The 26,705-nt window shown below is 43.0% G+C and overlaps 1 protein-coding gene across 3 annotated transcripts in view; it reads left to right on the top strand.

Annotated features, from left to right (window-relative positions):
• The window catches only part of LOC112265259 (EVI5-like protein), a 36,446-nt gene extending 13,476 nt beyond the window's left edge, over positions 1-22,970 (top strand). The window contains exons 2-20 of one of the 3 annotated variants that reach the window (XM_042303166.1): positions 1,513-1,883; positions 4,316-4,505; positions 5,202-5,426; positions 5,830-5,904; positions 6,104-6,229; positions 7,140-7,283; positions 7,501-7,590; positions 8,621-8,718; positions 8,953-9,013; positions 9,179-9,232; positions 9,801-9,833; positions 10,336-10,476; positions 14,908-15,024; positions 15,175-15,315; positions 15,637-15,798; positions 18,629-18,775; positions 19,210-19,305; positions 19,543-19,638; positions 20,952-22,970. In XM_042303166.1, coding sequence (XP_042159100.1) covers positions 1,648-1,883; positions 4,316-4,505; positions 5,202-5,426; positions 5,830-5,904; positions 6,104-6,229; positions 7,140-7,283; positions 7,501-7,590; positions 8,621-8,718; positions 8,953-9,013; positions 9,179-9,232; positions 9,801-9,833; positions 10,336-10,476; positions 14,908-15,024; positions 15,175-15,315; positions 15,637-15,798; positions 18,629-18,775; positions 19,210-19,305; positions 19,543-19,638; positions 20,952-21,260 — 2,541 coding nt within the window. In that variant the 5' untranslated portion in view covers positions 1,513-1,647 and the 3' untranslated portion in view covers positions 21,261-22,970. The remainder of the gene's footprint in view (positions 1-1,512; positions 1,884-4,315; positions 4,506-5,201; positions 5,427-5,829; positions 5,905-6,103; positions 6,230-7,139; positions 7,284-7,500; positions 7,591-8,620; positions 8,719-8,952; positions 9,014-9,178; positions 9,233-9,800; positions 9,834-10,335; positions 10,477-14,907; positions 15,025-15,174; positions 15,316-15,636; positions 15,799-18,628; positions 18,776-19,209; positions 19,306-19,542; positions 19,639-20,951) is intronic. The other 2 variants (XM_042303170.1, XM_042303169.1) reach the window with 2 other exon arrangements.
• The last annotated feature ends 3,735 nt before the right edge of the window (positions 22,971-26,705 follow it).

The raw sequence follows: 26,705 nt of genomic DNA, 5'->3' as shown, positions 1-26,705 counted from the left end.
CATGTAGTAACCAAAAAAGTGTTAAGCAAATCAAAATATATTTGAGATTGTTCAAATCAAAGTAGCCACCCTTTGCCTTGATGACAGCTTTGCATACTCTTGGCATTCTCTCAACCAGCTTCATGAAGTAGTCACCAGGAATGAATGCATTTCAATTAACAGGTGTGCCTTGTTAATTTGTGGAATTTTTTTCCTTAATGTGTTTGAGCCAATCAGTTGTGTTGTGACAAGATAGGGTGGGTATACACTTGATAGCCCTATTTGGTAAAAGACCAAGTCCATATAATGGCAAGAACAGCTCAAATAAGCAAAGATAAATTACAGACCATTACTTTTTAAGACATGAAGGTCAGTAAATCCTGAAATTGAAGAACTGAAAGTTTCAAGTGCAGTCGTAAAAAACTGAAATAGTGAAAATAAAGAAAAACCCATGAATGAGTAGGTGTGTACTAACTTTTGACTGGTACTGTATGGTAATAAGGTATTTTATATTTTTAATAAATTAGCAAAAATTTCTACAAACCTCTTCGCTTTGTCATTATGGGGTATTGTGTGTAGATTGAGATTTTATTTTATTTAATCAATTTTAGAATAAGGCTGTAAAGTAACAACATTTGGAAAAAGTCAAGGGTCTGAATACTTTCCATGTGTGTGTGTGTGTGTGTGTGTGTGTGTGTGTGTGTGTGTGTTGAACAAAAATGTAAACGCAGCATGCATTCAAAGATTTCACTGAGTTACAGTTCATATAAGGAAATCAGTCAATTTGAAATGAATTCATTAGGCCCTAATCTATGGATTTTACATGAATGGGAATGCAGATCTGTGTCTATTGGTCCCAGATACCGTACAAAAGAAGGTATGGGCATGGATCAGAGATTGAGATTCCAGGAATTGTGTACAGATCCTTGCGGCATGGGGCTGTGCATTATCATGCTGAAACATGAGGTGCAACGCTACCATGGTGCACTCCAACCGCTCGCCCACACAACGACATACACATGGTCAGCAGTTGAGGCCAGTTGGACGTACTGCCAAATTCCCTAAAACAACGTTGGAGGTTGCTTACGGTAGAAAAATGGGCATTCAATTCTCTGGCAACAGCGCTGGTGGACATTCCTGCAGTCAGCATGCCAATTGCACGCTCCTTCAGAACTTGTGGCATTGTGTTGTGTGACAAAACGGCACATTTTAGAGTGTCCTTTTATTGACCCCAGCACAAGGTGCACCTGTGTAATGATTATGCTGTTCATCAGCTTCTTGATATGCCACACTTGTCAGGTGGATGGATTATCTTGGCAAAGGAGAAATGTTCACTAACAGGGATGTAATCAAATTTGTTTGTGGAATTTGAGAGAAATAAGCTTTTTGTGCATATGGAACATTTCTGGGATCTTTTATTTCAGCTCATGAAACATGGGACCAACACTTTACATGTTGCATTCATATTTTTGTTCAGTGTATGTCCTCGTGAATATGTCCTCGTAATTCAAATGTCCTCTAAATTCACAACAGGTTTGAGGAACCCTGATCCGATTGGCTCCGGCACCGCCCTACCAGGTGACCCTACAGCCGGGGAGACGTGTAAGGAGACCCAGCCACAGCCTCCCCTGTCCAACAGTGCGTTGCACAGTGCCTACCACCACAACCATGCCCACCCCCAGCGGCAGCCCCGAGAGAGAGGGCTCCACAGGGGGACCCAACCAGCTGGAGTGTCCCCCCTCCTCTCCCCCTGGCATGGACCATTCCATGGGCAGCCCCCTGCTCAGCCCGGACTCATCTTGCCAAGATGCCATGCTCTCAGCCCCCGCTGCCTCCCCTGCTGACTCGGAGAGCCTGAGCCCTGACGAGCTAGAGCTGCTGGCCAAGCTGGAGGAGCAGAACAGGTGAGAAAGAGATGGGAACTGGGGTTCACATGTGTTGCACAGTAGCTACAGGTAACTGCCAAAATAAAGGAAACCCCAACATAAGTTGACTTTAATAGGGCGTTGGGCCACCACGAGTGGTCAGAACAGCTTCCATCCACCTTGGCATAGATTCTACAAGTGTCTGGAACTCTGTTGGAGGGATGCGACACCATTCTTCTGCGAGAAATTCCATAGTTTATTGTTTTGATGACGGTGGTGGAAAAGGCTGTCTCAGGCACTGCTCCAGGATCTCCCATAAGTGTTCTGTTGGGTTGAGATCTGGTGACTGACACACACACACTTTAAACCCCCTATACTCCTTTGAGACCCCTCTTTCAAAGTCACTGAGATCTCTTCTTCTAGCCATGGTAGCCAAATTAATGGCCAACTGTGTGTTTTTATACATAGATGCTAAGCATGATGGGATGTTAATTGCTTAATTAACTCAGGAACCACACCTGTGTAGAAGCACCTGCTTTCAATATACTTTGTATGCCTCATTTACTCAAGTGTAATTTATTTAGGCAGTTACCTGTATGTTTCCATTAACTTGTCCAGTGGTTTTGTGTAGACATTTGGAGAGTTTGCTTAGAAAATAGATGTGACAATTGCCTGCCACGTTGCGTTTCCATTGAACTGTCTTGTGTCGATTTTAAAAACATCTGGACGCAAAAACGTGTCATATAAAAATGAAGTGGTTGAAATGTTTCCGTTATCCATTTAAGGCAAATTGCTCATTAATAAATTGGCGGCAGCCTGTATGCCCTCCCACCTATCTGTTTAATGTCTCAGGTAGCTCCCAAAAGCCTGCATGGATAGAATGCAAGAATTTACTCATATTTGCCATATTCTAATAATTCTCATGTGCCACCTTGTCGCCATGGTGAAACTTGCACTCCTGTAGATCTGTAATAATTGGATCTTGAACTTGCAGCCAGAAAAGCAACGCTAAACAATTCAGGCGTTATTGAATGTCACTGCAAAGGAACATTCTTTTATTTTAATAGTAAAATGTTTTATTTGGGAATTAGTTGGCATTTAGAATTACATGTGGATTTGATGTGCCCCTCGTAGGCCTACCTTTAAAAATGATTTGGCAATCATTTCTTAAATGAACACTTTCCATCATTTGTTGCAATAAGGAAAGTTTTCCAAAATAAATATCCAAAATGTTGTCGATCTTTAGAACATTTCTCCTGCCGTTTCCATGACACATGTCACAAAGATAATAACCTTGTTCAATGGAAACCTACTGTTAGGTTGTGACTGGTCTCGCATGGCTGTGTTCAAGATCACTGCGCTGTTGTGAGAATGGCATTTGCTGATATTTTGCCAGGTAAATGATGAGCCACTCATTTTTTAAAAATGTAACCTTTATTTAACTAGGCAAGTCAGTTAAGAACAAATTCTTATTTACAATGACGGCCTACCCCGAACAAACTCGGACGTTGCTGGGCCAATTGTGCACCGCCCTATGGAACTCCCAATCACGGCCGGATGTGATGCAGCCTGGATTCGAACCAGGTACTGCAGTGACAACTCTTGCACTGAGATGCAGTGTCTTAGACCACTCATAAACAAACAGGTACAGTCCAGCGATTCAACTGTGTTACAGCACATTGCTATGAGGCTTCCAGGTCAGTATGGGGTAGCAGAGGTTAGCCTCTCCCCGCTGTGGGTAGCTTCAGAGCAGATGCACTGAGCAGATGTGTCATTGGGCTGGAGGAGCTTCTGGCCAAGGCCTAGCGGGCCGGCTAGGCTAGCTGTGAGACGCTTTGATGCCAGAGCTGGAACATGCACCGTTGAACCTTCCTCTTTTGCCTCTGTGAGCTGGACATTTGCTGTTATTGGCACGGTATTATAACCAATGTGTTCAGCACTCAGCATGCGTCCCAAATGGCACCCTATTCCCTATGTAGTGCACTACTTTTGACCAGATGAGCTCTGGTCAAAAGCAGTGCACTATATAAGGGAAAAAGCTGCCATTTTGGATGCTACCTCAATGTGTCTCTACTATCAGAGTAGCTGCTACAACCTTGGCACTGATAAGTATCTCAACAATAGGCCCAGTGTTTCACTATCAGAGAGGTGCTCAGTGTCTCTTGATGTAGTAGTATTAAAGGTACTGCTGGTTGTTTGTGCCCTCCAGTGTTTTAGATGACATTCTCCCACACGTGATTTTCTACAACATGGGGTAATAATTAAAAACGTTTCAAATTAAGTCTAATTTAATGCAAAAGAGAATATAACATCAAGCCTGAAAAGCTTAACATCATGGATTAACAATAAAAAGATCAAAACAAGTAATAGAAACAAGACTAGTGTAATGAAAGTATAAGTGGCTCTTGATTCACTCATATGACCCTTGTCTGATGACCTCTAACCCCTTGATACCCCCTCCTCTTCCCCAGACTTCTGGAGGCAGACTCCAAGTCGATGCGTTCGATGAGCGGCTCGCGGCGGAACAGCGGCTCGTCCCTGGTGTCCAGCTCCTCTGCCTCGTCCAACCTGTCCCACCTGGAGGAGGACACCTGGATCCTGTGGGGACGCATCGTCAACGAGTGGGACGAATGGAGACGCAAGAAGGACAAGCTGCTCAAGGTGAGGGGGGAGGATGGATGAGTGATCGAGAGACTGATAGAGCAAAGGGAAGAGAGGGGAGAAGATGGAGAGAGGACAGGGGGAAAAGTGGTGTTGGAGGGCCAGTAGGAGGCACCCTTCCCTCTGGTCTAAAAAAAATATCCCAATTCCCCAGGGCAGTGATTGGGGACATTGCCCTGTGTAGGGTGCTGTCTTTTGGATGGGACATTAAATGGGTGTCCTGACTCTGTGGTCACTAAAGATCCTATGGCACTTATCGTAAGAGTAGGGGTGTCAACCCCGGTGTCCTGGCCAAATTCCCAATCTGGCCCTCATACCATCAGTCACCTAATCATCCCCAGCTTACAATTGGCTCATTCACCCCCCTCCTCTCCCCTGTAACTATTCCACAGGTCATTGCTATAAATGAGAATGTGTTTTCAGTCAATTTACCTGGTAAAATAAGGGTTAAATAAAATGAAAGAAATATGAAATAAGAGAGCAGACAGAGCCAGGGAGAGGGGAACAGAACAGCAGAAGAGATTAGAGAGGAGAAAATGGGAGTGAGGACAAATGAGGAGAGAGCACAGATGGAGGGATATGATCAGTGAAGATAAGATATGAGATGACATAGATATTCATTATAGGCTAGGATGTAGAGTTCTACACTAAGCTGAGAATTAGATTTGTAAAATAAACCTTTCTTTTCACCTCCAGGAGCTGATCCGTAAGGGCATCCCACACCACTTCCGGGCCATCGTGTGGCAGCTGCTTGGTAACGCCACAGACATGCCAGTGAAGAACCAGTACTCTGAGCTGCTCAAGATGTCCTCGCCCTGCGAAAAGCTCATCCGCCGGGACATCGCCCGCACCTACCCCGAGCATGAGTTCTTCAAGGGCCAGGACAGCCTGGGTCAGGAGGTGCTCTTCAACGTCATGAAGGTGAGGATATTTTGACCTTTGATCTTGAACATGACTTTTTTTCTGCATTATTAGAATGTTGTCTCTTAGGTTTGGACAAACAGAATGGATTTGGTATGATTAGTCATTTGTGTACTAGTGAGATGTGAAGTTGGATGAACAGTTAGAAGCAGTTACATCTGCATTGCTTGCTGTTTGGGGTTTTAGGCTGGGTTTCTGGTTTTAGGGCTTTATAAATAAATGTGATTGATTTGAGTTAAATGTGTATTTAAACTGTATGGGCCGGTTTCCCAGACTCTGATTAAGCCTAGTCCTGGATTAAAAAGCTTAACAAATGTAAAATCTCTAAACTTAATCTGTGCCCGGGGAAACCCTCCCCAATGAGTGTAGGTTTGTTTATGTTGATTGATGTCTGTGTGTGCAGGCGTATTCTCTGGTGGACCGGGAGGTGGGCTACTGCCAGGGCAGTGCCTTCATCGTGGGCCTGCTGCTCATGCAGGTAACGTCTCTTCAGCAGCCCTCTAGTCTAGACATTCCCCTCTCTTGCTATCGCACTACGTTGTGCTAAATACGGAATTGTCCTGATTCTACCCTTTTTCGTTGCTTATACAGTATGAATAAATGACCTCTGAGTTCCTGATTTAGTCTGAATGCACACAGTCACACAGCCTGACCCGGTCTCTCCTGTGGCCCTCTAGATGCCAGAGGAGGAGGCGTTCTGTGTGTTTGTGCGTCTGATGCAGGAGTACCGTCTGAGGGAGCTTTTCAAACCAACCATGGCTGAACTAGGCCTCTGTATCTACCAGTTTGAATACCTGCTGCAGGTAAATAAACGTTATCCATCTCCATATGTCACGCTGGCCAATGTAGAAGGTTGTATGTGTCCCAAATGGCAACTTAGACCCTATAAAGTGCACTACTTTTGAACAGGGCCAATAGGTCAAAAGTAGTGCACTATGTAGGGAATACAGTGCCATTTAGGATGCATCTATTGTCAAATTAACTAAAACCTTAAGGGCCTTGCAGGTGTCTGGGATTGAAATTATTATAATATTTTTTACCTCAAAAATGTCTGGTTTTAAGTAAGTATGGGAATAAGCACAGATATTGCAATTATAATGTTGTCCACTATGGGGCAGCAAATAGATTCATACAGCAAAGACTTCGGTTCATCCTTACATTTTTAATAGTACCACTTTGAAACCATTATGGATTTGTAGCTCAACTAAAACCCCTATTATAAACTGGGTGGTTCGAGACCTGACTGCTGATTGGCTGACAGCCATGGTATATCAGACCATATACCACGGGTATGATAAAACATTTATTTTTACTGCTCTAATTACATTGGTAACCAGTTTATAATAGCAATAAGGCACCTCGGGGGTTTGTGATATATGGCCAATATACCACAGCTAAGGACAGTGTCCAGGCACACCGCTTTGCATCATGCATAAGGACAGCCCTTAGCCGTGGTATATTGGCCATATACCACACCCCCCTCGTGCCTTATTGCTTAATTAACTCCTCTCGTCTCTTTCCCTCTCATCCACCCTCTTTCCCTCTCATCCACCCTCTTTCCCTCTCATCCACCCTCTTTCCCTCTCATCCACCCTCTTTCCCTCTCATCCACCCTCTTTCCCTCTCATCCACCCTCTTTCCCTCTCATCCACCGTCTTTCCCTTCTTCCCCTCTCATCCACCCTCTTTCCCCTCTCTTTCCTTACCCCAACAGGAGCAGCTCCCGGAGCTAAACGTCCACTTCCGTTCTCAGAGTTTCCACACCTCCATGTACGCCTCCTCCTGGTTCCTCACTCTCTTCCTCACCTTCCTCCCCATGCCCGTCGCCACACGTATCTTTGATATCTTCATGTACGAGGTAAGAGACTCACCACTGGTGTCTTGTGTGAGAATGTGTTTGGGTGAACATATACTTGAAAAAATAAACATAGTGGATCCCATATACATTATGTTTGATTTTAAATGTAACCTTTATTGACAGGTTGTTCTCATGAACATAAAATATCTTCTACAAGAGAGTCTTGTGATCTAGCACTATGAGTGTGTTGAATTTAACTTTGATTCCCTGTCTACAGGGTCTGGAGATAATATTTCGTGTGGGCATGGCCATTCTGCAGTACAACCAGACTGACCTCATCCAGCTGGATATGGAGGGCATGTCTCAGGTAACAACCACTAGCCCCCCATAGGGCTCTGGTCAAAAGTAGTGGACAATATTTGGAATAGGGTGCCATTTGGGATTTATCCCATGAAAGGCACTACAGCAGGGTTCCCCAATAAGCTGTTTCACCATTAAGTAATCAGCTTTAAGGGACCTAATTTGTGATTTTATTTGGCCCCCCCAAGTTGGCTGAGATCTTATTTAAATAAATAAAACATCTTTCTTGGATGTAAAAGACTGTAAGATTACCAGAAAATGAGCTCAAAGTGATTTTAATTGAGGAAATCTGTTCCCAAGTAGTCCCTCGGATAAATGGAGGCATGTGATCGTATCACAATGTAATCAAGGTTTGAAATTCTAGTTGTTTTGTCAAATACTATATCTGTTCTTACGGGCCAATTTGCAGTGTACAAATTATTTATAACTATGATTCTGGCCCCCCACCCATCCGCTCAAGGAAATTTCGGCCCACAGCTAAATGTAATTGGGGACCCCTGCACTATAGTATACATCATTAATTATCACTGTAGATATATACAAGACCTGCTGAAGGCAAGAAAAACAAAATAGTGAAATTAACCATTGTATAAGCATATGGGCATTTGTGAAGTGTCTTTACTTCAATTATCATGTGATACCTACTGAATGTATTATTCCCTTTCATAGTGTCTTAATAGGACATATTCTTGTTCAGTGTCTTAACAGGACATATTCTTTTTCAGAGTGTCTTAACAGGACATTCTCGTTCAGTGTCTTAACAGGACATATTCTTTTTCAGAGTGTCTTAACAGGACATATTCTCGTTCAGAGTGTCTTAACAGGACATATTCTCGTTCAGAGTGTCTTAACAGGACATATTCTCGTTCAGAGTGTCTTAACAGGACATATTCTCGTTCAGAGTGTCTTAACAGGACATATTCTCGTTCAGAGTGTCTTAACAGGACATATTCTCGTTCAGAGTGTCTTAACAGGACATATTCTCGTTCAGAGTGTATTCTATGAAGCTCTAACTATGTCTCTTCCTTCTCTCGCAGCACTTCCAGAAGGTGATCCCCCACCAGTTTGACAGCTGCCCAGACAAGCTGATCCTGAGGGCCTACCAGGTCAAATACAACCCCAAGAGGATGAAGAAGTAGGCTCTGCTTCTGATCACTGTTCATTAGAATAACAATACTGGCTTTGGGTTGTAGACTACAGTTAATATGGGCCAATGTGTCCTGGCTTGTGGTGTTGTTACTATACAAAGCATGTTTTCAGTTTAAGATGATTAGTTTCAGTTTGATTTGCACACCGTAAAAATGCATAAATGTGAAATAGAAACACATTTGTATGAACCTAACTCTACTAAAATGTGTTTATTTGCCAGGTTGGAGAAAGAGTACACCACAATCAAGAACAAAGAGATGGAGGAGCAGATAGAGATCAAGGTGTGTGCATGTGCCCGTCTAACTTCTTCTTTGAGCTAATCTATTAATAGACCGACAGAATATATATATTTTTCTGTCTTACTTACAAAGCCCCCAATTTATAAGCCTTGTATAATGACTAATACCTTTTCCTAACTGTCTCTCTACCCGTCTACACATCCACAGAGGTTACGCACAGAGAACAGGCTTCTGAAGCAGAGGATTGAGACATTGGAGAAGGTAAGAGACAGAAACTTGGCTTTGAGTCAGACACTCACTTTAGCGCTTATGTGAATAAGGTTTATGCTGTACAATAAAACACAGCCAGAAACACGAAGCTAAAATATAGCCATGCCAACCAAGACTTATATCCTGTCACATTTACAGAATAAGTGAGGTGACTTAAGTTGTGAATGTACCTAAGGACAGAGACCATGTCTGTTGATTTTGTGTGTGTGAGTGGATGATTTAAAAGGATGGGCCTTATTCTAGACCGGAGCCACTGAGTCTCTCCTCCTTTTCCAAGTACTCTGGCTTTTCTTCCCCTCTTGTTTCTCTCCTGTTGTTCTCTGAGTAATGCTTTTGTCTTTCTGTTCTTTTTAAAATTGTATTCCTTCTCTCACACAAACCCACGGCCGCTCTTTCACTCTGTATTATCGATTTCTTTCTCTTGTTTACTTTCTGTTGTCACATTTCCGTTACTCGTTTGCCCTGTTCTTATCCTTCATTCCTCGTGTTCGTCTTTATTTCTCCCTATTCTCTCCTTATCCTTTTCTTATCTTCTTCCTCTCCTTCACTGGTGTTGTAGGAAAGTGCTGCTCTAGCAGACAGGCTGATACAGGTACAGTACTGGAAAAACCACCTCTCCTCCTCTTAACACCTTCCTTCCTCCTGCACTTCCTCTCTCTGTCTCCTTGACGGTGACCAATCAATGCTTGACTTCTGCATGAGAGAATGTTTTGTCTGTACGTCTGTCTGTCAGACCATGCTCTCCCTTGACCGCATGTGCGTCTGTGTGTCCATGGTAGGAGCTCTAATATTAAGGCCTACAGCCCTGCATGTGGAAACACAGGCACTGTTTTTTGCCCTCTGTCATTTATTAGGATAGAAGTGTCTTTGCAGGGTAATTACAACCTAATAGGAATGGATACAGAAGTGCCATTTTATATTCTACTCTGTCAACTCCTAATATCTAACCTCCAATTGGGAAAGTGTTAAAGCTAAGCACCAATTCCCTCTAAATTCAAACCAACGTTTTCGATACACGTTCCCCCCCCCAGACATATTCCCTATAACTGACACGGCCCCCTCTGGTCTCTGACCCTGTGTCTTCACTATTCCAGGGTCAGGTGACGCGGGCGCAGGAGGCGGAGGAGAACTACGTGATCAAGCGGGAGCTGGCGGTGGTGAGGCAGCAGTTCAGCGTGACCAGCCAGAACCTGGAGAAAGCCCAGGACACCATCGGAGAACTGCAGCGGGAGAAGGTAAGGAATGATCTGGAGTCAGTGTGGGTGAGAAATTGGGATGCTGCAGGGGCAGGGACTCAGATGTAGAACTGATCTAGAGTCAGGATTTGATTAACGGTGCACCCTTTTTAGGCTTTCACTCAGAGATTATGAGCAAAATTCTCAAATACAAGTCTATTGCATTGGATAACAAGCTCTAAAAGTTACAAATGACAAAACGTGTTTTTGACACACCAATGACGGGTATGGAAAATTACCAGCACTAGGCTGTATAGTCTGTGGTTGCTCCTGTGGATTTTTGTTGTTGTTCTTGCTTGGGGAACTGACTCATTCAGTCTTCTGCTCGTAAAATATTGGCATAATTATTTGCACATGTTACTTGTCATTTAAAAAATAATTACGTTCTAAATCGATGACATTGACAAATTCTTCGGCGAGGATAAAAAAGGCTGGTGTTGGTGAGAACGGTGAAATGTCAAAGTGAATTTCCCCAAGTCAGTTTGTGTTGAGTTGTGGCCTCAATCTGGCCAGAGTGACACAGTTAGTGGATGTTGGATGATAGACTGTATCGGTCTGCATCATAATCAGTGATGTAAAGTACTACTTAAGTAGTTTTTGGGAGTATCCGTACTTTACTATTTTTGACTACTTTTACTTCACTACATTCGTAAATAAAACAATGTACTTTTTACTCTATACATTTTCCCTGAAACCCAAAGCACTCGTTACATTTTGAATGTTTAGCAGGACAGAAAATGGTCCAATTCGCACAGAACATCCCTGGTCATTCCTACTGCCTCTGATCTGGTGGTCTCACTAAACACAAATGCTTTGTTTTTAAATTATGTCTGAGTTTTGGAGTGTGACCCTGGCTATCCGTAAATTAAAAAATTAAAATTGTGCTGTCTGGTTTGCTTAATATAAGGAAGAAGAAATGTTTTGTACTTTTGATAATTAAGTATATTTAAAACCAAATACCTTTTAGACTTTTACTCAAGTAGTATTTTACTGGGTGACTTTCACTTTTACTTGAGTCATTTTCTATTAAGGTTTCTTTGCTTTTACTCAAAATATGTATTATCTGTGTATATACTATTTTAAAGGAAATATGTCTTAGAGTTAACTGTTGCAGTGTACACATGTTATTCTGCCCCTATGCTCTTCATACCCTGTAACATAATAACATCATGTGTTTTCCAAACAGTTCAGTATAATCTGTGTATTTATGTTTGTGATTTGTAAGTTTAGGACCAAGTTGATTAGCGTCTTATCGTAAGTGTTTGGGTAGCGCTTGGATGATAGTGGACAGGCTGGCAAACACTTTCTTTGTTTCTCTTCATGGGTCATATCTGGAAAACTTCACTTTGGTAGTGATTCAGTTTCTGTATTTGAAGTATCTGTTTGACGCTCACTTACAGTAATTCTGTGTGTTTTGTTTAGGATGGTGCTGCTTGGCAAAGTATTGACTGTTTCTAATGTAGAATTATTTGCTTTCAGTTGCCAGTAGAGCAACACATCGTACATTATAAATCAAAACAAATGTTATTTGTCACATGTGCCGAATACTTACAAGCCCTTAACCAATAATGCAGTTTTAAGAAAATATTTACTAAATAAATGAGAGTTAAAACAAAAAAAAGAACACCATGAAATATCAACACCGCTATATACAGCGGATACCGGTACCGAGTCAGTGTACAGGTTAGTCGAGGCAATTCTGGTCATTTGTACATGCAGGTAGGGGTGAAATGACTATGCATTGATAATAAACAGCGAGTAGCAGCAGTGTAAAAAACAAAGGGGGGATGTCAATGTATATAGTCCGGGTGGCCGTTTGATGAATTGTTCAGCAGTATTATGGCTTTGGGGTAGAAGCTGTTAAGGAGCCTTTTGGACCTAGACTTGGCACACCGGTACCGCTTGCCGTGCAGTAGCAGAAGGAACAGTCTGTGACTTGGGTGACTGGAGTCTTTGCCAATTTTTTGGGGCCTTCTTTTGCTGCCGTTCACGATCATCTACTTTGTCTTGCTCACGTTGAGGGAGAGGTTGTTGTCCTGGCATCACACTGACAGTTCTCTGACCACCTCCCTATACGCTGTCTCATTGTTGTCGGTGATCAAACCTACCACTGCTGTGTCGTCAACAAACTTAATGATGGTGTTGGAGTCGTGCTTGGCCATGCAGTCGTGGGTGAAAAGGGAGTGTACAGGGGGGGACGAAGCATATACCCCTGAGGGGCCCCCGTATTGAAGATCAGCGTGGCAGATGTGATGTTATCTACCCTTAACACCTGGGGGCGGAGCATCAGGAAGTCCAATATTTAGTTGCAGATGGAGGTGTTTAGTCCCAGGGTCCTTTGTTTATTGATGAGCTTTGTGGGCACTATGGTGTGGAACGCTGAGCTGTAGTCAATGAACAGCATTCTCACATAGGTGTTCCTTTTGTCCAGGTGGGAAAGGGCAGTGTGGAGTGCAATAGAGATTGCATCATCTGTGGATCTGTTGGGGCGGTATGCAAATTGGAGTGGGTCTAGGGTTTCCGGGATGATTGTGTCAATGTGAGCCATGGACGGCCTTTCAAAGCAGATCATGGCTACAGATGTGAGTGCTACGAGGCGGTAGTCATTGTATAGAGTTTCATGTTTGACCTGTTTGAAATCCATAGTGTTATAACATTGTGTTCACCCAGGGCTGGTGTTGTATAAGCCAGTTGTACGAGCATTCTAATGCATAGATGTAGACAAACAGCCATGGTGAGGTGGACAATAGTGTGATGTTGAATGGGTAGACAGACAGACAATGCCTGTAGTCCAGCTGGTCCAGCACAATAGGGCTTCAGTTATTCTATTGTGACTGTGTGTTAGCAGCTGTGTGTCGCCTGTCCTTGTGTGTTAGTGTGTGTTGTATGCTACAGAAACACGAATGCTCCTTTGTGACTTTGCCTCTAGTTGCAGTGCATCATGTGTGCAGGATGTTTATTTATTTTAAAAATCTTTCTCACACACTATTTATTTGAGTCTTTTCTAACACGTGTGAGTGCTTGAATCCGTTTTGAATGCAAGTCCCCAACTACGACAAAAACAAAAGATGTGGTTCCTGATACATTTAGTAACAGAAACACAACTCTTTCTATATACGTTAGTTTCACAGTTTCAATTTATTGTCAGAGGAAACATATGTTTACGTTGCCAAGCCAAATGAAATGGATAATCAACAAAAGTGAAATGAACAGTAAACATTACACTCTCAAAAGTTTCAAAGGAATAGAGACATTTCCAATGTAATATTATGGCTATGTACAGTATGTACAGTGTTGTAACAATGTACTGTTTCTCTTCATACTCAGACACAGCCGTCACACTAATGACACTCATTCACCATGTGATGCATAGAGTGTGTGAGAGTTCACGAGTTTGCACGTCTCACCATTGTTTCTTGACTCTCTCCTCCTCCTCCATCAGTCTTTCAACACCAGTGAACTAAGTTTAGATCGACTAGAATTGGGGCCATGGAGAGAATCCGTGGTATAGGTGTGTGTGGTGTTGCTATGGAATTGGAGTTTCAGGTGTGGTCCGATAATGTGTTGTGCCTCCGATGACTAGCCTGGGTGTATTACCAAGCCAGAAATAACACACCCCCACCTCTCACTACTCTCTCACATTGAAACCGAGTGGGTACTTTAATTCACAAAGAAAGAAAGGCCTTTATGCCATGCATACGCATACAAAGTTATTGGTTTGTCCCAACGTTCTCTCTCTGTCTCACCATCTGTCTCTTCTCTCTGAAACGCATCTAGTGAGAAACGGACATGTTTTTGGTTGGTTGACCCCTTTGCCAACCCACATCCCTTCTGTCCATCCCACCACAACTATCACAGCTACACAGCGCTGTACTCAACATCTCCTTTTAGTACATCACTCATTTATCTGCTTGGGTGTACACAAATGAGTTGAATCTACCTGGTGGATACACTGATAGACTTTTGTAAGTGGTTCCCATTTCCAAATCAATAGAAAACGGCCATTTTAGACAGACGTTCTTCTGACCCATCAATCAATCAAATGTATTTTAAAAATGCCATTTTACATCAGCAGTCGCAAAGTGCTGTACACATACCCAGCCTAAATTCCCAAAACCGCAAACAATCCAGATATAGAAGCACAGTGGCTAGGAAACTCCCTAGAAAGGAAACCTAGAGAGGAACCAGGCTCTGAGGGGTTTCCAGTCCTCTTCTGGCTTTGCTGGGTGGAGGATCTTTATCTTCTGATGCCTTAGTACACAGAAAAGTTTGATTGGTTGGTATGTGTAGTGTCCGTTTGGGATTGGTCCCAGTGTGTTGTCTCAGTTTATAATTGGTCCAATGTGTTGTGTCTCGGTACACAGAGCAGTTTGATTGATTGGTTGATATGTGTTGTGTCAGTTTATAATTGGTCCATGTGTTGTGTCTCAGTACACAGAGCAGTTTGTGACCGGTCTGCAGATGCAGCTGGAGCAGTCCCGGCTGCAGGAGGCAGAGCTACTGGGGGCACTCAAAGAGATGCAGGACAAAGTACTGGACCTAGAGAAGGTAAGAGAACACACCTGTGTGTGGTGTTATATCTGTGTGTTTTAATATCTTCATTGTGTGTGTGGTGTTATATCTGTGTGTTTAATATCTTCATTCGGTGTGTGTGTGTGTGTGTGTGTGTGTGTGTGTGTGTGTGTGTGTGTGTTCCAGAGGAGCAGCTCTCTGCCTGATGAGAACAACGTGGCCCAGCTGCAGGATGAGCTGAAGCTGGTGAAGCTCCGAGAGCTGGAGACACTGCACTCCTTCAGAGAGATGCAGGACACGGTGACCGAGCTCAACCAGCGCTGGCAGGTAAGTAAACACACCACAGAAGACTGTAGAGTAGGGAACTGAAGGCTTCAGAAGGGGAGGGCATAGTAGAGGTGTCTAGAAGAACTGTTGCTTCCGTCCCTCTCCTCGTCCCAACCTGGGCTAGAACCAAAGACTCTACACACATCGACAAGAGTCGCCCTCAAAGTATCGTTGCCCATCGCTTCACAAAAGCCAAGGGAAACAACTACTTCAAGGTCTCAGAGCGAGTGACATCAGGGAGAGATGGATAGAGAACCGATGCACCATGGTTGTGGCTCTCTAACCTGTTCTTCCTCTCCGTTCCTCTCTTTCTCTCTCCAGCTCCACATGTCAAAAGGTGGCGGGGGTCACTGGAAGGAATCCCCCAAGAAGAATGCCCTGAATGAGCTGCAGGACAAGCTGATGGGGGTGCGTCTGAGAGAGGCCCAAGCCCAGGCTGAACTCAGGGAGGTCAAACTCCAAGCCATACAGCTGGAGAGCCAGGTCAGTGGAAGAACTTTAGCCTGATGCCAAATCTGTTTGTGCGCAATCTATATAAAAGTGATCCATTGTGTGTTATTTCCTTCGTCTGATCCCAGGTCTGTTGCATGTAACAATGACCATAGGAGTTGGCAAGACAGTGCTGGGACCAGCCTAGGGAAATGCATTGTATTGGATCACATTTCTAAAAGAGACTTTCATTAGGCCTAAATGACTAAGGGGTAACTTATACATCAAATACTATGTGGAAATGGTAGATAAATGCCAAGTACAAGTGTGACATATGACATTGTGAAAGAATAATGCAGTATAAAAGTGGTAAGGAAGATGCAAATACGGCCTCATCTTTTAGATTTATGGAAAGTACCTCGCTCAGTGTTTTAACATTCAGTTCCACACTCATGTTTCTCACCCTGATGAGTGAGATGTTTGACTTTTGTGGTGGATTATTCACAGCTCTATACAACACCATAGGCCTGCACACACACACGTTTTCGTTACAGTTCATCACTTTGGGCCGCAGGTTGGCATTTCTTGGTATGACTCTTATACTGGAGGCAGCTCTGCAGAGTGGTCACTAAGCTGGCACAGCCAGAGTCATAAAAGCAGATTTTAAACGTAGTCTTAAATTAAGACCAAAAAGTGTGTTTTTATTTCATGAATGTTTACAATATAGCCAATGTTGACTTTGTAGCCTGCCCATCTAGTGGAAATCTCCCAGCACTGCCTCCAGGACGAGATTCATCCCAATAAACGTTAACCTGCCTTTAGGCCTTTTTCTAACTTGACAAATGTGTGCGTGACTCAGTTTCACATAAATAATGCATTGAGGTCAACAGGTGATTTGCGTTTGTGGAAGTACAAGTTGTTAATTTCTCAAATTAGCTTTTTGCTATAAACTGTTGATTTATTTATTATTACAACACATTTATTGTTACATTTATTGTTACAAGACAGAGGCAGACAACTAATATCATATACAGTACCAGTCAAAACTTCACACACCTACTCATTCCAGGGTTTTTATTTATTTTTACTATTTTCTACATTATAGAATAATAGTGAAGACATCAAAACTATTAAATAACACATAATCTAGTAACCAAAAAAAGTGTTAAACAAATCAAAATATATTTGAGATTTTTCAAATAGCCACCCTTTGCCTTGATGACAGCTTTGCACACGCTTGGCATTCTCTCAACCTGCTTCACCTGGAATGCTTTTACAACAGTCTTGAAGGAGTTCCCACATATGCTGAGCACTTGTTGGCTGCTTTTCCTTCACTCTGCGGTCCAACTCATCCCAAACCATCTCAATTGGATGGGGTCGGGTGATTGTGGAGGCCAGGTCATCTGATGCAGCACTCATCACTCTCCTTCTTGGTCAAATAGCCCTTACACAGCCTGGAGGTGTGTTTTGGGTCATTGTTCTGTTGGAAAAAAATGATAGTCCCACTAACTGTAAACCAGATGGGATGGCATATCGCTGCAGAGTGCTGTGGTAGCCATGCTGGTTAAGTGTGCCTTGAATTCTAAATTAATCACAGACAGTGTCACCAGTGTCATCTACTCTGCCTCTCACAAAGACACGGCGGTTGGAACCAAAAATCTAAAATTTGGACTCATCAGACCAAAGGACAGATTTCCACCAGTCCATTGCTCGTGTTTCTTCTTATTGGTGTCCTTTAGTAGTGGTTTCTTTTCAGCAATTCGACCATGAAGGACTGATTTCACGCAGTTTCCTCTGAGCAGTTGATGTTGATGTGTCTGTTACTTGAACTCTGTTGCAGTTTCTGAGGCTTGTAACTAATGAACTTATCCTCTGCAGCAGAGGTAACTCTGTCTTCCTTTCCCGTTTGCGGTCCTCATGAGAGCCAGTTTCATCTTAGCGCTTGATGGTTTTTCGACTGAAGAAACATTCAAAGTTCTAGAAATGTTCCATATTGACTGACCTTCATGTCTTAAAGTAATGATGTCGTTTCTCTTTGGTTATTTAAGCTGTTCTTACCATAAGTATTTTACCAAACTGGTCTATCTTCTGTGTACCACCCCTACCTTGTCACAACACGACTGATTGGCCAAGCCACACTGCTTCTTAAAACAGCGCGCACCAAACCCGGAAGCCAGCTGCTTCCGGGTTCGGAGGAAACACCGTACACCTTGCGACCTGGTCAGCGTGAACTGCGACCGGCCTGCCACAGGAGTCGCTAGTGCGCGATGAGACAAGGATATCCCTACCGGCCAAGCCCTCCCTAACCCGGACGACGCTAGGCCAATTGTGCGTCGCCCCATGGACCTCCCGGTCACTGCTGGCTGCGACAGAGCCTGGGCTCAAACCCAGAGTCTCTGGTGGCACAGCTAGCACTGCGATGCAGTGCCTTAGACCACTGCGCCACCCGGGAGGCCCCAAAAGGGAACTTTTAACTCGGGCACACCTGTTAATTGATGCATTCCAGGTGACTACCTCATGAAGCTGGTTGAGAGAATGCCAAGAGTTTTTAAAGCTGTCATCAAGGCAAAGGGTGGCTACTTTGAACAATCTCAAATATAAAATATATTTTCATTTGTTTAACACTTTTGGTTACTACATGATTCTTCCATATGTGTTATTTCATAGCTTTGACGTCTTCACTATTATTCTACAATGTAGAAAATAGTAAACATAAATAAAAACCCTTGAATGAGTAGGTGTCCAAACTTTTGACTTACTGTACTGTACTTACTTACTGTACTGTACATGACATTTAAATACTTGTAATTTAGCAGACGCTAACCCAGTGACGAATTACTCTTTCAGCCTTCTGACACTGTCCCCACTCTCTCTTCACCCGCAGAACCAGATTCACAGCAAGCTGATTGGGCGCCATGAGGTGGAGAGCGCCGCCATGCAGGAGAGGCTGCAGCAGCTGGCGGGCCAGAACAAGGGGATGCTGGCCCAGCTCACCGAGATGAAGAGGAAACAGGCCGAGCTCGACTGCAAGGTGGGGGAGAGGTGGAGGGAAGGGGGAGGATGGAGGTAGCCAATGGTAGCGTTGAAATGTGTGGAATAAGTGGGCTGCAAGTTAAGACGGGGAGGGAGAGTGGGGATGAAGGTCCAGAAAGAAAGAGGGGATGGAGAATGGAAGCGGGAGGAGAGGGGGAGTAGAGAAGGTATGGGGAGGATGGAGGAAGGTAGTGGAATAAGTGGACTGACTGCCAGGTGAGAGAGGAGATGATGAGGAGATGGAGAGGGTGGGGGAAAAGGAAGCAGCCTAGGGTGACATTGATAAGTGGGCTTTGTGTGTGAGCCTGCAATCTAAACAGATGCCATTGTAGAACTAGATGGTCTAGTGGCTTTCACTCAGGATTTGCGCCAGAGGTGATTTTTCTCTCTCTTGTCTTTTCTCTTCTGCCACTCTCTTCCCTCTCTCTGTAGAGTAAAGAGGAGGTGATGGCGGTGCGCTTGCGGGAGGCTGACAGCATGGCTGCCATGGCTGAGTTCAGACAGAAGATAGCTGAGCTGGAGATACAGGTGGGATGTTCGTACACAGAACTGAACTTGACTTCCATATGGAATGGATGTCATTGTCAAGTCTGTTTTAGATTTCTTCTGGGTGGTATGTGTGCATTGGAGAGATCGTCTTCCCTGCTTCTTTGGCGTTGACTGTTCGGTTGTGTACGTGTGTGTGTGTGTGTGTGTGTGTGTGTGTGTGTGTGTGTGTGTGTGTGTGTGTGTGTGTGTGTCTAATCCCCTATCCCTGTCCTACAGAAGGAGGAGGGTCTGATCCAGGGCCAGCTGAACCACTCTGACTCCAGGCAGTATATCACCCAGCTTCGAGACCAGATCGGAGAGCTCAAGAATGAGGTCACACACATTTAACAGTCATTTAGCAGACGCTTTTATCCAGAGCAACTTATAGTATTGAGTTTGTACTTTTTGTGGTACTGGTCCCCCGTGGGAATGAACCAACACACACACACACACACAGTAAAAGTCCTTGTGTCCACACACACACACACAGTAAAAGTCCTTGTGTCTGGGGTTAGTTTAGCCATTGACACCCAGCTACATGTGAATCAGATCCCCTCATGCTTTTTGTATTTCTCTGAAATGATAGATGTTGTCCGCCACATGAAGCATGACATACTAGATTCACTACTCTGGCCTTCCTCTGTATGACATTTCCAACCACACAGAATAGACGTACCCCCCACCCCCACCCCTTCAAAACCCCAGATCTCAGAAAGAGAGCGACGAATGCGTGTGAGAACGAGACAACACTGATTCTCACATGCTTAAAAACACACACACAACAACATAGCTGAACCACGTAATATACACTTGCTCATTCAGAGAGCGGCTGTGCGTGAGAAGGATGTGTCAGAGGAGGGAGTGATGGGACTGCCTTGCCCTTTTCTGTTCTTAGAGTGCATACAGTTGGGGGTATTCATCATATGGAGCCTTTATGTAAAGAGTACTGAAACATTCGTGACAAAGTCGAAATTAGCAAGCAGTAATTTTCCGGTCTCAAATCTCAGGCATCTATTTTGCAAATGAATTCATGTTTTGGTGTTGGACCGTATCATAAGTCGAATTAGCATATATGTTTGTTTTTTTGGTAACTGTCGAAGTTATGATCATTGAGTCATACCAATGACTTTTGAATATTCTGATTTGTCCCAGAACAATATGATACACTTCAACATTGTACAGTATTGATACACTTCGAGAAGGGCTGATCTAGAATCAGACCAGTATAGTGTACATGATTGAACTCTGCTGTGTAAACCGAGACAGAAAAGGAAGAGGTGGGCGAGTGCCTAGTTATAGTGTTCCTATTGGTTAACCACTACCCTCCCCCTCCTACCAGCCTAACTCAGTACAAATCTCAGAGTTTTCTGTAAGTACTGAATCAGTGTTGTATCTACACACGCACACTCACGCACACTCATGCAGACACACACAGGCACATCAGACTGGATTTAACCTTGTCACTGCAGGCTAGACCACCATACCAGGTTGCTATAGAAATGGGTCACTTTCCAACCAGTGTACACACTCTTCTCACCAACAAACCGCATCAAAAAGCCTTTCTTTGTGATATCAGTAATGTCCTAGATAATTGTGACAGTAATCTACGTGTATGAATGTCTTATCCTTATTTCTTTCTCTTTTAGATCAGGCAGCTCCGCGGGCAGCGCTCCAAGTTCGCTCCTAGTTCCCGGGATGGGGGCGGGGGCTACCCGGATCTGTGTCTAGCTAGCCCCTCGTCAGCCGGAGGCGACTACCTGAGCTCGGATGAGGAACTTCTCCCCAGCCCCATCCCCCCTAACGCCATGTACCCCGCCCTGCCCCACCCCTCGGCCAGGCTGGACAGCGAGGGCAGCACCGACAGCGAAGCAGAGGCCCACCCGGACCACCCCCACCACGGCCCCTCGCAGCAGCTCTACACTAGCATGGTGTGTGCTGAGGTCCTGGACAACTGAGCCATGGAGGTCCCTGGAACTACCTGGTCCTGTACTCAGTATCTCTTTAGTATTAGAGATGCTGTACTCGCCCCAACTTTACTGTACTACTGTTTTCACCCTAAACTACTGTAACCTGTAACGGACATCCTCCCCTTCTCCTCCTTCATGTTGGTGCCATGGTCTCTCCTCTTTTTTCTCTTTTCTCCATTTCCCCCTTTTACTTCTCTCTTCTCTCCTATCTCTCTTCACTTATCCCTCTCTTTATCTCCCTCTCTCTCCCTCAATCTCTTTCTCCTCTACATTCTCACAGACCCTGTATTCCCTATGGGGGTTGAGTCAATTCCAGTCCTATTCCCCTGTCCTGTCCTGTCCTTGGCATTAGTTTCCACACTGCACTCCGGACCTGAGTGAAGAACAGATAATTTCAGTATGCTCGCTCACTGTGCAGCAAGCATATCCTATCCGCACAGAAAGCCGAGAAAATAAAAGGGATTGAAAATGGACCAAAAAATTTGCTTTCAATACTCCAACCATACCACACAGCAGTGACTATGAGATGCATAGGACATCACTTTGATTAAATGATTCCCCTCAAGTTTGTAAGGACTTCAATATGGACTTGGGATCGGTAAAAGAGGATATGGATGGATGACTTGTTGGGCTTGACCCTGCTCGTACTGTCCCGTGAGCGAGATGTGGGACTTACTGTCTCCCTCCATCTTTCTCTTTCCTCCTCCTTTTCTCTCTCTCTCTCTTTCTGTCATTTCATCATTCCAAGAAGACCCATTGGCCACCTGCACTGCCTGTCAAAATGGAAACAACCATCCACTGTAACCTCACAATGCACACTTCAAAACAAATGAGAGGGAATGAAGGAAGGATAGAGGTAGGAAAGGAGTATGGTATGGACTTGTACACATCAATATCATAGGGATGTTACTAGATGACATCACATGCATAGATGAATATTAACAATTTACCTTACTGAAATATGTTTGTTGTGTCTGTCTTGCAAATGAAACAAGGCAAGCGAATTACGATGGCTAATGTCAACCACAAAAAAATCTCCACGTTGCCAAATCTTAGGTAATTTTTCTGCTATTATTTATGTTCTTATATATTTTAATATTTTTTATATATCTATATAAATATATAGATACCAACGGCGGCCAAACATTATATATACGTTGAGTTCCCTCTGTCCTTTGTGCCAACTTGAATCCTGAGGCTGAGGTGTCAACGGACGGCGTCCTTGACGATTCATGTCAGAGAGACGGAACAAATGCGCTGCTATGATTTTCCTTTTTTTTCTCCCAGTCTTCTTTTATGTTATGTTCTATCTCCTCGACATGCAGTCGAACTTTACACCCCTTAGGAATCAGTTGTGAGTGCGAAAACTACTGTGAAGCAATTGTTGAGCGGTTATGGCTATGCTTCATAATGATGTCTCTACCTATGACTTGTGCAATACCCACACATAAACAACTCCTTTATACTCTATTTGAAATGTGTTAAGGCATTTTTAAACCCCAAGAGCATGTATCAACCCACAAGTGTTTATAAGAGGACAGCAATGGCTCAGTCAATCATTCATTTTGTCTCATGGTGAGGCTGGAGTTTACTAGTTTGGGACTGCTTGGCATGTGTCCGTCAAAATGCTGTGTGAGTGACGTGAAGGGGTTCATTTGAAGTTACCAAAAAAAAAAAGAATTTGTTGAAATTGACTAATCAGAGGCAAAATAATAATAATTTACCAGCTACAAGTGTACTGATCAGATCATCATAAATATCATTATCAAGTTGGACCAGGGTTATCACTCTGTTTATGTCTCTGTTCTGTTCTCTGTTGTTCTCGTCTCAGTCATGGTGCTGTATGATGAATTATCAATACCTCTCCTTCCAGAACAGCCAACTGTGACATCACTTCCTCTTTCTACTGCCTGTTACCAATAGGATTTAGGGATGGATGGAAACATTCAGTTGAACGTGTTGACTGAAAATGTCTGACTATCTGATGCGCGCTGTTACTACAGCTTCAGATGGCTCAAATGCACAGGTGTTAACAGACTGGGAGCAGTATTTTGCCTAGTATATACCTCACTGGCTAACTATGTGGCATATCATCCCAATTGTCTTGAATATATGACATGCTTGTTAGAATTAGCTTTAGCTCAGTCATTAGGAGTGGGGAGACTAATGCATCAGCTTGGTGTCATGTTTCCAAAGCATTCAAATGTTCTGTGTTTATATCAATGGGACAGAGTTGATCATGGGAATCGATGATAGCCATCTGGGAAGAAGCTCCATGTGGTTGCTTTCCCAATGTCAAGGGGGAAAGGGTTCCATACAAACTCTATATAGATGGAAAGAGCATTGTCCTACTTCTGTGGCAGACACTTCACATATCACATTTTGATATTCTTACAACAGTGGAAGCAAAACGTATTGTATAATTCAATAATTACAATAATTCCATATGACAACCTGAACTAAAGTATTAATATAAATAGATCACAAGAATAATTGAGTTGATTTGCTGATGCAGAGGATGTGTAGTAATATATTCAGTAGGGTGATATACGATCCTAAGATTCTGGATATACGATCCTAAGATTCTGGATCTAAGATTCTGGATCTAAGATTCTAGATATATGATCCTAAGATTCTAGATATATGATCCTAAGATTCTGGATATACGATCCTTAGATTCTGGATATACGATCCTAAGATTCTGGATTTAAGATTCTAGATATACGATCCTAAGATTCTGGATATACGATCCTAAGATTCTGAATCTAAGATTCTAGATATTGATTCTAAGATTCTAGATCTCCTCCTGACTTAAAGCAGTGAGTGCTGTTCTGGGAATATGGGAGTGGATGCTTAGAGTGGTTAGTGTAGCAAGCTAAGGCCCTGTCTCATGTCAGTATTAGTGAGAACTTGTAAGGTTTCTTGGTAGTATTGAGGTACTGTATAATGCTATGCCACCAAGCCTATGCATCCCAACTTTGTATCATGTTTTCTTGTGTTCAAATTATGCCACGCACTCAGATTTGGTGTGTGCCTGGCTTTTGTCACACAGTGATGCTGAATGACGGGGGAACCTGTCACCAACTGCCAAGGAAATAAGGGAGCTCCTCTAATGGGGTTCCACTGCCATGTAGCCCATCTTTCGCTCACTCAAGTATTACAAATAACCACCTTTTTAGAGGTTAAACCAGTGCAGCAGCTGAAATCACTGTTGTCTGGTGTAACATCCTGGACCAGTCAGTTACGGCGTTACTTTAGCAATGGGAGGGAGTTCGGATGCCATGTGTTGTCAACCTGTGGTAGAGTATAGTTTTGGTCAGTGATGGAAATAGCCCTTGAGTCATACTTGAGTAAAAGTAAAGATACCTTTTTAATAGACAATTACTCAAATAAAAGTGAGTCACCCAGTAAAATACTACTTGAGTAAAGCTATTTGGTTTTAAATATACATCAGTATCAAAAGTAAAAGTATTAATCATTTCAAATTCCCTACATTAAGCAAACCAGACGGCACCATTTTCTTGCTTTAATTTTTTTTTAACGGTGAGCCAGGGGCATACCGACACTCAGACATAATTTACAAACGAAGCATTTGTGTTCAGTGAGTCCGCCAGATCAGAGGCAATAGGAATGTTCTCTAGATAAGCGAGTTAATTTGACCAATTTCTTGTCCTGCTAAGCATTCAAAATGTAACGAGTACTTTTGTGTTTCAGATCAAATGTATGGAGTAAAAAGTACATTTATTTTCTGTAACTTTTACGCCACTAAATTCCTAAAGTTGTCAAAAATATAAATAGTAAAGTACAGATACCAAAAAACTACTAAAGTAGTACTTTAAATTATTTTTTACATAAGTACTTTACTCCACTATTTAGACACTACTAGACAGTGTCTAATTTACACAAAGTCTTGTGCACTCGCTCCACACTCGCATAACACCAGGCTGTATAACAACCCTGCATAATACAAACACTATACTGCTGTTCAGAGATGGTGCTTCGATGCGGAGCTCCCCAGTGTCCCAATTACAACTGGTAGAACTGTGACTAAAATACTTTTTGATACACATGAAGATGCCCTCTGATTCGGTATTTGTCATCCATGTAGTTTTATGATTAGCGTTGGTATGGCTATTCTTTGATCTGAACCAAGATCATGTTTAAAATCTTAGGGTGTGTCGAATGGTAGGGTTCCATGTTTAAATCTAGATAGTGCCATAATGTAGGTAGATTTATACATAGTATATCAAATGCAATTTTCATAGACAGTTCAGCATTTGCACTCTGGTTTAGGGTGGTGTTCACCAAAAATATCTCAAAGGTGAAGGCCACTGTTGAGCTAGGACTGAAGGATCCCCAATATGTTTAAGATTTGTATTTATTTATATATATATATAACCATGTTAGAATAAAACTGGAACACTACATGCCGTTGTCTGTGTCTCAAAGAAGAGAGAAACAAAACATGGAGACTCCCCCTTATGGACGGTGTCCTCCATGCATACCCTGGGTTGTATTCATTAGGGCACTCAAAGTAAAATAATTTAAAATGTTCTGCAACAGAAAACAAAAATGAGTGTTTCTTATTGGACAAGTCCATGAAGTACCTCCCGGTTTCAGTCACTTTTCTTCCATTTGGTGCCTCAAACACAACCCTGGTGTAGGACAGGTCGGTATCCACTTTACTCCCTCAAACCTTGTTCACTCTCTCTTGCAATTCTACCAATGTGTTGTCAAGTATATTAATGACAGTAATAAAGATGATATTAAAGACAATATTATGAAAATATTTCAGTGTTCTGTACTTGATGATGATTGATTTGAAATTAACATTGACACTACACATTCTCAGATGCCATGTCGAGGTGGTACGGTGTTGTTGTGTTGATTGTCTCCACCTCTGTCTTCATTTGGATATAAAATCCATTGTAATCTTCCATTGAACCTGTTATCCTCTTTGGCTCTCTGTCCCTCTCTCTTATCTTTCTCTCCCGTTCTGCTCATCGCAACATTGGGTCACCAGTTAATTTCTGTTTGGGCTTTCTGCCTCCATTGCTCTCTGCTCTAACTTCCATTTTGAAACCCCCTCCTGTCTCAACACTTGTGTGTGTCGACACTTTGCCCCACATTACTCAAGTGACTCCACCATCCTTCTCTCATTCAGTTTCTTATTACTTGGTATTCTCTTGCCTCATTTCCACACATCTTCCTGTTTTGTGATCATGTCAATCATGTTGATATAACAATGAAGTAGACTGATATTAGAGATTTGTATACCAACCTCGAGTCAAAGAGGACATTTTGGTCATTTGAAAGTGAAGAGATTAGCGAGGGTACATCTGGACTTGTTTGGTCCTATATACTGTAGCAAAGCAGTGACGAGTGGGTTTTTAGTGCAGCAGAAAGACCTGTTGCTCAGCAGTGGAGTCTTTC

Source organism: Oncorhynchus tshawytscha, linkage group LG02, assembly GCF_018296145.1.
Source record: "Oncorhynchus tshawytscha isolate Ot180627B linkage group LG02, Otsh_v2.0, whole genome shotgun sequence".
NCBI lineage: Eukaryota > Metazoa > Chordata > Actinopteri > Salmoniformes > Salmonidae > Oncorhynchus > Oncorhynchus tshawytscha.
Note: the sequence above shows the minus strand (reverse complement) of the source record. Positions and strands in the feature narration are given on the sequence as shown.